This window comes from Daphnia pulicaria, chromosome 6 (genome assembly GCF_021234035.1).
Source record: "Daphnia pulicaria isolate SC F1-1A chromosome 6, SC_F0-13Bv2, whole genome shotgun sequence".
Classification (NCBI taxonomy): domain Eukaryota; kingdom Metazoa; phylum Arthropoda; class Branchiopoda; order Diplostraca; family Daphniidae; genus Daphnia; species Daphnia pulicaria.
Genome location: NC_060918.1, coordinates 1,707,578 through 1,718,707, shown reverse-complemented (window position 1 = coordinate 1,718,707; position 11,130 = coordinate 1,707,578). Strand labels below are relative to the sequence as shown.

General features: G+C 44.3%; 1 protein-coding gene across 1 annotated transcript; it reads left to right on the top strand.

Moving 5' to 3' along the window:
• Positions 1–7,453, top strand: LOC124343570 (transport and Golgi organization protein 1 homolog). Its single transcript, XM_046796926.1, has 9 exons — positions 1–248; positions 385–518; positions 598–4,251; positions 4,328–4,480; positions 4,564–4,825; positions 5,457–5,916; positions 5,979–6,109; positions 6,176–6,262; positions 6,333–7,453. The coding sequence occupies exons 1-9, from the start codon at positions 149–151 to the stop codon at positions 6,404–6,406; spliced, it is 5,055 nt and encodes a 1,684-aa protein (XP_046652882.1). The 5' UTR covers positions 1–148; the 3' UTR covers positions 6,407–7,453.
• The last annotated feature ends 3,677 nt before the right edge of the window (positions 7,454–11,130 follow it).

Genomic DNA, 11,130 nt, shown 5'->3' with positions numbered 1-11,130 from the left:
GCTCTCAGCTGATTTTGATGTGGCAAACAGTTCTTGACTTGATAGCGGTGTATTTTTTATTTAGGGCAAGTAAATTTTTTTTTTCGACAGGAATTGAAAGTTGTTCCTATTGAATCAAATAATATATATTCCGGCTTCATGTGAAACTATGAACTACTCTCTGCTACTCCTTGTCTTCTTCGTGTTCGTGCCTTATATTCATGGCACAATATCGGACTGGAGATTGTGTGGTGATCCAGAATGTCGGGGTAAGTGTCGTTTCCAAGTATTTTTGACATATGCGAAGTTGACTGTTTATGACGTCACTTCTCGTCATCACGTCTGACGTCGGAAATGTTTCAAAGATAATAAAACATTTCTTTGTGTTTTTTTCCTCTTTCGTAGGAGCTTTGTCTTCTGGGGTTGCATCTGTGGATTACAATAGTATTGAACCTTTGGTATTATCCTTCAAAGCAGGAGATGAAGTTATCATTTACAGCAAAGAAGCAGGTCAAAATAAAGAGTTATGGGGTGCTGAGGTACAAAAAAAAATTTCAATTTTGAACTGGATTAGCTTAAGTTAGTAGTGTTAATTGATAAAATATTTATTATTAATAGGTGCGAGGTAAAAGAGGATATATCCCTAAAAGGCTGATAAGAGAAATGAGGATGTTTCAACGAAATCCCAGCCACACTGTACCAACAGAATTAGTCCACCCATCTGCAATGCAGCCACCCAATAGCCAATCCACTTTCATTCCCCAGCAACTTCAACAACAACCTCAACAGCATCCTCAACAGCATCCTCAACTGCAGCCTCAACTGCAGCAAGGTGGACCACAGGGAAATTACAATCCTTATCAGCAGCCTCCTCCTCCACACATGAATCCTCAATTCCACAATAATAACATACTGCCAAATCAGCCTGTTCCAATCCAGCACACTCCTCAGTTGTCTGTGCCCCAACAGCCTATGCCCCAGCAGCCTGTTCAACAGCAACCAAAACCATTGCCACAACCACCAATGCAGGCTGTTCCTCTTACTGCAACCACAGCAGCCAGTACTACTACTACTACTCTCCCTGCTGAAGCTCAAGTACCGAGTGAGATTAATCAAGTTGTTGGCATCCAAGATCCAGCTCCAGCAGATGTCATGTCATCCGAAGAACCACCTGTTTCTATTCAGTCGCCAAAATCGTCTGTTACTGTAGAAGATGTAAAAAGCGGAAAAGAAAATGAAGACGACGTTGGCGAAGATGAAGAAGGCGAAGAAACCGAAGAAATTGACCCGAACGAACAGACAGAAGATGAAGTTGATGACGATGATTTCATTTTGGAGAAGACGCCAACTGACCAACTCTCATTGGATATTAAAGAAATCGATCCGGAGATCCAAGAAAACCTTGATCCTGTGACTGAATCCGTTAAGACACCTACCATCGATCCTGTGATTGAAATCGTTGACTTGCATGGTGTGAATAGCTCACCGATTCATGCCCCTCACATCCGTTCACTAGAAGAAAGCATCGATAATCCACTTGTGATGAATAATGAGCAATCGACTGTCGTTGAAACGCCAATCTCCAACAAGTCAGAGTTTATCGAAGAAAGCCAAGGTCCTGGTATTGTTGTAGAGACGATTCCGGAGGAGGAAAACGTGACCTACGATAGTGTCCGTGATGCTTTTGACGAACCACGGGCAAGTAACACTATCACTGAAGAAGATGGGAATGCATCACAGCCTCTGAATTGGTTACAAGATGGTCAATCCGAGGCCGTGATCGAAACCCTATTGACCGACAATGAAGTGAACAATGTCGTTGTTAGTTCTCCGATCAGTGATGATTTGGAGCAGTTTAATGAAACTATTGGGGCTGATATCGTTCCTGCTTCTGAAACTGTGGCTGAATCCATAACGCCCGGCTCAGAAACTTTGTTGAATTCTGAAATTGTTGTCAGCACGGAGATTCCACAAACCCCATTAGAACCTGTGAAACCGGACAATCTTCTTTCTGAGCCAGAACTTGTTCAAGCTGATGTCAATTTAAACCAACAACCAACTGAATTACCTGCAGATAAAGAAAAAGTAGAAACTGTACCAGAGCTATTGCCGAATAAAGAAGATCTTTTGTCTGAAGAGATTAAACCAGCCGAGGAGCTACAGCAGAAGACGGAAGAAATTTCTCAAGAACCTGCTACACCATCCACTGATTTGAATCCCGAAAGTTTGCTCGTCGATTTGAAAACAATTTCCGAAGATAATAAGTCACCTAGTCCTGAGGGCTCTGGTGGTGGTTTCATTGATTCAGCATTGAATTGGTTAGGATTAAGCGATACCGACGAGCCTCTCAAGACAGACCAAGTTTCCGTCGAGACAACAGATCCAGCTCCTTTACTTCAGCAGATCGCTTCAATGGATCCAACTAGCAATCAAGAAGTTGAACCCGCGCCAAAAGAGGTAGCCCCCAAAGTTGAAGAAGTCAACGGTTTTTGCGATACTCAAGATTGCGCCAAACTGGTGGATGGACCAGATGTCACGCCGAAAGTCGATACCCACATTCACGACGAACATGCTGGGGATGCCGGTCACGTCCATCTACAAAATCAAGAAGAGCATCATCATAATCACGACGACCATCATCATGATCACACTCATGGTAGTCACGATAGCCATGATCATCATCATCACGAAAATGACGGTCACGATCATCATGGACACGGACACGGACATTCACACATTCCTGGATACATTCCGGGTTTTGGCCATCACTACAAGCCTCCAGTTGCAAAACCACAGGTCGTGCCTCCGCCGATTGAAATTCCGACACCACCACCACCACTTCCGACGATAGTAGAGATTGTCCCGGAGAAATTTCCGGAACTGCAGCCAGCCCCGGAACTACCTACTCCGCCCCCTGTTGTAGAAGAGTTCAATCCTTTGCCTCCGGTCGCAGTCGACGAGCACTTGAACCAGCCGGCTTCCGTTTTGGAACAAACCCCCCCGCCAGCTGTGGGATCTGTGCCAGAAGAAGTTCCTGCGAAGGAGTCGACTGTGCCAGAATACATTCCAGTTGAAGAGATCTTTCGCCAGGAAATGGAGAAAAATCGACTGCTGCAGGAGAAACAACAACAGCAGGAACAAAATGGCGAAGGCATGTTTGATTGGTTAACGGTTTCTTTTACGAGTTTGTTAACGTCTTTGAACGACGCGGAATCCTTTGATGGAGTGTCGAAAACAAGTCTCTATCCAGCACTTGTGGTGTCGGTGACAACCGTGGTGTTTCTGATGCTCTACTACTCGGTGCAAAACAAATCGGTCGAAAAGTTGCTCAAAGCCCGAATCAGTTTGCTGGACTCTCAGCTGTACGAGAGCCAATCGGCGAACGAAGACAGTAGCAGCGCTCAAACGAAATTGTCCGAGTACGAAATGAATGCGGCTGAGTTGCGGAGCCAAAAAGAACAGGCGGAAGCTGACAAGGTTGCCTTGAGTCGTCGGTTGGCCAGCTTGGAGAAGGAGCGTGATTCACTAGAAAAGGAAGTGGAATGCGCCACTGAATCGGCCACCGAGGCCAACCGAATGTTGGAAGAGCTGTTGGCGTCGCAGTCGGAAAATGACCAGTGGCAACGATCGGTCGAGGTACTCCAGCAGCAGCTCAACAGACAGCAGCAGACGATGGAGAGCCTGAATTCCAGCCTGTGCGTCAAGTCGGCGGAGAACGAGACCCTGGTCGAGGAAGTCGAAGAGCTCCGCACCGAGTCGGATCGCTACAAGGTGCGCATCAAGACACTGCAGGGCGATCTTGAAAATCTCAAGACGTCTAATCGAAACTACCAGCAGAAGATGGCGCAGGAGGGCGGCGAATTGATGAAACTGAAGCAAGACAAGGAAGCCTGGGTCAGCGAGCGTCGTTCGCTGAGCAGCCAGATCAATCGGCACGCCAAAGAAGTCGAAGAATGGCGAGACAAGGCCGAGCAACTCAAGAAATCCATCAAAGCAAAGGAGAACGATCTTGCCAAGTCGATTGAGTTGCTCAAACAGTCTGGCAACGATAGCCCGACTGTCCTGCAATTGACGTCGCTCGTTCAGCTGGAATCGGAGCTAAACGAAGCGAATCAAACTGTCGAGAGACTTACACAGGAGGTCAACGCTCATTCGGAAGAGAGTCGGCGGTTCGAGACGGAAAAGGCCGACATCCAGCAACGGCTGTCAGAGTTACAATCCACCTGTGAGGCTGCAGTCAAAGATAAACGCGAAGCCGAAACTCGATTGGAGGTTTGGTCCATTGGAAATTGTTGAGTCATCCCGTAATATCCTTAAATAACGTTTTGCTGTATCCTCTTTTACCCAGGTATTGACGAACTATTTCAAAGAGAAGGAGACTCAGTTGCACAAGGAATTGGGTACCCACGAAGCGAAACGAGCCATCACCGAGGGGAACGTCAGCGAGTCAGTCAAAAAGATACTCGAAACGGAGGAGAGCCTAACGCTGTACAAGTCACAGGTTCGAAATATATCTCTTTTTTACGTTGTGTTGATTATCGGAACGTTTCCCCCACTTGACAAATTCAATTACAATTGACGTAGGTGGAGACGTTGACAAAAGAGATTGAAGAACAGGAGAGGAGCTACAAGTCTCGACTAGCTACTCAAGAAAAAAGAGCTCACGAGAACTGGGTGGCAGCCCGACAGCTTGAGCGTCGACTAGATGAGTCGAAGCAGGAGGCCGCCCAGCTGCGTCACCGGCTCACTCAAGTGGAGAAGGATAAGGAAGCGCTCCTGGTTGCTAAGGAGAACGGTACGGCCAATGGAGTCGTCGACGTGGACTTAATCAAGCCCGTCATCAAGCGTGAGTCGTGCTAGATTTGCTGCCTTCCTTTTTTACCCCCGACTTGTCGTCGTGGCTGGCCCGTGAAATTCAATCTAGGAATGAAATGGGGAGGTTGCCTTAGTGACTGAATTTTCCCCAATTTTCGACAGTTTAAGGGGTTTACACAGAGACACTCAATGGGCTTTGATTTCTTCTCTCCCACTTTTGAGAGTCTTGTTTTATTAACCTGTACTAGAGCTGTTCTGTGTCGATGGCGTGTGTGTCCTCAAGTAAGAAAACGAGTCGAGTAGTCGTCCAAGGTTAGGATCTTAATAGTCGTTGGATGAATAGTTAGTAATGGACCAATGCACTCGTTTTCTTCCAATCCATTACAGTGGATCGATAGAGGCGGATCGAGAAAGAAAATTTTCTCTCTCGTACTCAGACACATGTTGAAGTTAATTTGATTGCCATTAAAGGCTGGTCCATCATATATTTCCACGTCGTTATATCATCGTGATAGAGGGGGTTGTTATAAACGGCGGACAAAGGAAACATAACGATTACTATGTCTTGGGTTGATCGATCAGATCCAGCTGCTGTTGAGTCCTTTTGTGTATTCTAAGATATTTATCGTGCAAAGAATTTAATCTTCTTTTATTTCATCAAGGTCCGGGTTTGGGGCTGGCCAACAATGAAGAGCTGACGATGATGGAGCATCCGCCACTCTTGTCGCCACCCATTCCGCCACCCGGAATGGAGCTCGGTGGCCTAGGTGTACCCCCGCCACCACCGGGAATGCCGTTTGATTCACTATTCCCTCCGCCGCACTTTATCCCTCCGGCTCCATTCATGCCACCCGAAGCCGGCATGTTAGCGCCCCTTCACCTGCATATGCCTTCCATTCCTCCACCCCCTTCGAGTATGTTGGCCGATCATCACCGCCCGCCGCCGCTGGGCATGATCGCCACGGGCAGTTTCGACGTCGATTACCGACGCGACATGTCAGATCCTCCGCCGCCTCGGCGCTATCCGTCGCCACCGCGGCGCTATCCTTCGCCTTTGGGCTCTGAGAGGAGCGTCCGGTCAGATCGCTCAGATCGAATGGATCGTTACGACGATCACTTCAGGTACGTGCCAAACTCAATTTAAGAAAATGTTGAACGACAACTGTAATTTGACCGAATTATAGGCCCGTCTCACCGTACGGCAGACACGGGGGTCACAGGCCACGGTCAGTTGGCCGGAGTCGTGATGTCTCGCCTGAGCGGCCGCGGAGCTATTCACCTCTGCCGTCTCCACTCTATCCTCCCCACACCAATGGTAAGACAGTAGATAAGGATTACTTTTTGGATTAACCTTAAACTTCGTTCTTTGTTCTCCAAATAGTACACTCGCCCCAGGACTGGGATGACGGACGGGATTATAACAGACCACCAATGATGCGACCGGGTAATCCTCGGCATCCACAAGCAGGTAAGAGATATTTGAATTCTCAAACATTTGAACTTTCCATTTTATTGACGTTTTTTTTCCTTTCGTGCAGGTCCGAAAACATCGTCGCCTCTCATACAACCCATGGATAATGGTGACCGTCATCATAGGCCTCAACCTCATTGAAAAAAAACGACATGTCCTGAAAACTGCTAGTTGTTTCTTCTTGTTTTTCTTATTCATTCTGTTTCTAAAAAAGAGAAACGAGGCTTCTTTAAACAAAAAACAAAAGATGGAACGTTTTATTTGCGTGTCGCTGATTGAACAACGAAGCTGCTGTTCAATCCAGTGTAAGAAAAGAAAAACAAGACGAAACAAAAAGCGAATCGATGTTATACGAGTGAATAAAAAAGAATGAAATACGGAGAAGAGAAGAATCGAACCCCAAAAAATTGTTCTGCTTTTTTTTTCTTTTTCCTTCCATTATGTGTGTGTCTGTGTCGAGAAAGTTTCAGCAGGTCAACTAGTTACTCAACCATTTTGGGTTGTGCAGACTCTAGTTGGCTACTGCATCACCGTCCAGTTGAGGAGAGAAAATCCGAGACTGCGTAGAGAACGGACGAAAGAGGACACTGGATGAGGTGAAAACAGGAGATGAAGAACGATGTGTTGTATGTTGTTTTTGTTTTGTCCCTTTTCTTTTTTGTTTTGATTTTTTTTTCACCTTGATACTATTGGTCGTCCACCCTATCCATCCCACCGAATTCATCGCCCGCCTGGTTTCTCCCCTATCTCCCTGAGCAGTCGTAAAAGATAAATGAAAAGGGGAAGGAGCAACTTGGGTTTAGGAAGAAAAAAGAGCTCCTTTTCAACATGTCTCATTGCGCGTTGTTTTGGAAAGGAAAAAAGGCCAAGAATGTGTTTGCGTTCCATGCAGTTTGATTCCCCCGTGATTGTGTTTCTTGGTCCTCAAAAAATGGCCTCAATTGGTTCAATTACTTTGTAAAACTAATGATGTTTCTGTTTAGAAAGTCTCTTTTTTCTCCTGTCACTCTTCTTATATTTCTATTTCACATTATTTTGTGTCCAAAATGTTTTTGCAAGTTGATTTTCAATCGTAAACGTCATCAAACTTTTCAATTTAACCATTTGGTGAATATTTTGCGAAGAAAGCAAACCGGAAACAAAACAAAACAAAAAAAGAACTAAATAGAATGATAATATAGTCTTCCACTCGAGACATTTTTTCCTAGGTTAAACCGTCTTTTCTATCATCGCTAGTTGTTTCATTTATACATTCATTTTTCTAGTCCTGCTGGTTTTTCTTTTAAAAGAAATGGGAAAAAAGAAAACAAATTCCTCGACAGATTGACGATCGATCGAAAGGGAGAAAAAAGAAAGAAACGAAAGACTGAAATGAGAAGAGGTGTGTTTTTCCGCGAAAGAAAAAGAAGAAAATGATAGTCAGGAGATGAAGCAGTATAGTGTGTGTGTAGTCCTATATAGGATAGCACACAAACAATCTCCTTAATCTCTGTTCTGGCGCCTTCGTGCGTGAACGAGTGGATTCAAACGAGCTGCTGCTGCTGGTGTAGTAGTAGTCTAGATGAGTCCCCGTCTGCATCGGCGACCTGCCCCCCGCTTCGTTTCAAAGGATTCTCCTGATTCGTTGCCCGCGTTCGATAGACTCTGTAGGAGGCTCCACCACGAAAAAAAAAAGAATTTCCAATCATCTAGATCCAGCAGTAGAAGCGGATGCCAAGAATCCGGAAATCGAAGAAACCGCTGGAAACGACTTTAATTGGAAAAAAAAACCCACAAAACTGAATGAAATAGTTTTGACAAAATAAAAATAAGTCGGTAAAGGTCAGGAAAACGTTCCGGGAGTCGGGCGGATCGATCGAGTCCAGTTTTTCGTCCATCTTTTTTGGATATTTTCTTTTTTCCCGGTTGCGTTCAAGTGGTTGAGGGGGGCGTATAGTCGTTTGTATGTCTCCCGGCCGACTACCAAACATGAACTCTTGTCATATCTAGAAAAAGAAAAAAGGCATATAGTTTCAAGGGATAGACTATACGTACCGGTATATATTAGATCCATCTGGAAAACTCTGTATGCAAGTCACAAGCCCCGCGTGTGCTCACGTTTTCGGCCTCCCTGCTGCCCAGCAAGGAGGGTGGGTATATGTGCGTAACCAATAGCCAAGAGCTTTTCTATCCCTCTGATCCTTTGGTGGACTGTTCGAACCTTTTTTCTTTCCCCCAAGACAAGATGTGTAACTTATTTTCCTTTCTATTTAGTACGAGGCCATTGTAAATTACTAAAGGCTTTTGAAAATGGAACACATATTGGGCCAGCAACTTTGTCAAGATGACAAAACAAGAAGAGCGTGGGATATGACAAATGCCCGTAACCTTTGAACAGTCCCCGGTAAATATATTCTTGACACATATTAGCGACGACTAGACGCGCTAAAGATCCCCGACCAAACTCGGCCGTAATTTGACACCCGCCAGAATTCAAGCCCCTCCAACTACTACTACACCGTGACACCAAAAGCAACAACGAGTGTAGTACAGGGTTATATATCTGGTGAAAAACGAATGGCTATTATTACCGAGAAGAGACACAAGGATGTGGGTCACACCCGGTCACTGGGTCCTTTAGCTTGAAGAAACTTTAACAAGAAAATATAAAATCATGGGAAAATTAAAAGAAGTAGGCGGAGAATTGGAATCAAGTCATTCACTTTTAGACTTGTGTGAACCCTTTCCTTCTTACCTATATACATGTCTAGTTGGCGTTATATAGTACATATAGTGAGTGATGAGAGTCAAAAGGGTTGCCACTCGTCCGTCCCAGTTCCGGCTGGCTGGAACTTTCCTTTTTTCTCCCAAAGTATTAGTTCTTTGTGTGCGTCTATAACTACAAACGTCTATACTTGAACGTAGATGTTCTAACATTGCGTACATATTAAAATGAAGGTGGGGGCAGCGGGTCCTGCCGGGCACTCGACGGAACAGTTGGCGATCTCTCGTTTGTTGCAAAACGAACAAGCTTGTTTCCTATATAATTATACGAAAATGCAACTGCTGCTCTGTCTCTCAACTCCGCCCCTTCATTCGTTTTCTGAGATACATAGAAAGAGAAAACGACCATCTGTGCTGGGCTTCTCTCGACCGGCTTTTCTCATCCGGAAGAAATAACAACGCCATTACAATCTCGCACCAACAAACCATGGACTCTCATCTCTCTCTCTCTCTTTTCTATTCGCGTCGTCTTTTGTCTTTTCCATCTCCATTTTCGTTTGCTCCCAGACACCAACCAACCAACAGCCCGGCAGCAGTTAGGAGCCGGGGCTAAGAAATAGAACATCTCGGTTGCGTTTCTGTTTGTTTGTTTTTTTAACGGATCATTTCTCTCTCTTGTGTGTACATATATACATACAGTGGAGGGCGTGGATGTATCTTATATCTTTCCGATCTTATCCATCTTCTCGGGAGTCGATGGGAGCCGCTATATTACCCACAGAGTATACACACACACAGCACCCCCCAACCGTATAGAGTGGTAGTATAAGAGCTCGCAGAGTGTAAGGTTTTTTTAATATACCCTGTAAGTGTAAGCTATATAGGAAGATAATGCAGCATATATCGCTGCCGGCCCAAATATAATAATCCTTTATTATCTCTGGCCCACATTTCTACCGTAGAGAGAGGGTCTGCTCCGGACTCGAGTAATGAGCTTCTCTCGCAAGTCTCTAAAGGGGGTGGGCTATCTGTTATATAACTACATCGATAACACTATATCTAACGCAGCAGCAGCCACAAAAATAGCGGCCGAAGAATATATAAGGGAAACGGCAATACGTTACGAAATAAAAACGAATCAACAAGAGAGGAATAAAAAGAAACTGCAAGCCAAGAGGGTCCTGGGGGATTGTTATTAGGTCGGGTTTTCGGTCTATTTGCAATTGTTTCGTGCAAATTTTTACTCGGATCTTGTCCGTTCAGGGTGAGCTTGGTGAAACTTGTCGAGAGGCTCGAGACAAACAATTTAATATGAAAATAATCTCGATATGTCCAGCGGTTTGCGATTCGGATGATTTTCTTTGATTTTGGCGGGTGATGGGAGGCGGGAGGGCGGAATATCGATATCTTAATTCTTAAGCGTGATTGTTAATTATAATAATTTTTGTCGTCTGCTTCGTTTTGTTTCACAGTTTCGAAAAAACAAAAGAGACGAAGTTTCAGATTGAAACCTGTGTACATGGTGGCAAGAGAAATAGCAGAACAAAATAAAATATGGTCGTCGTGTGACCTTATTGTTGTCCTGTTGACTCAACTCAGCAGCTCAGGTAAATAAAACTAAGAATACGAATGGAATGATTTTGAGAGCTTATACATAAGAGTTACATGTTCTAAATGAGTGAAATGTTGGTGCCCAACTACAGTGACTTAGCATTTATCATGTAGTTGGTTTGCTCTATATGTATAACCTATACCTTTGTGCTGTTTTCAGGCCTAAACCAGCCATTGTAAGCACAAGATGTGCAAGTTTTGATATTGACCTGGATTATCACCTAACAATCTCAGCATCATCAATTGGGTAAAGATTTTTGAAACTTTTATTAATTTGTGACCTGCCATGTATTTGAATGTATAAAAAGGTATTACACGTATAAACCTTTAAGCAATCCTGTTTATTAACAATAAGGGTTTACCCACTGTCTTCTTTCTAACTTTTTCTTACTTGTTGTCTCTGCAATATTAACCCATTTTTCATTCTTTGTTTTTTAGATAAACAGCTCCTAGTTTAACTGGAAAAAATCTGTCCTCATGTACACCCAGACTGTGAAGTTGTGTGTACATTCAGTCATTCACACTTTTCCTATCCTACCTGGCGTCAACTT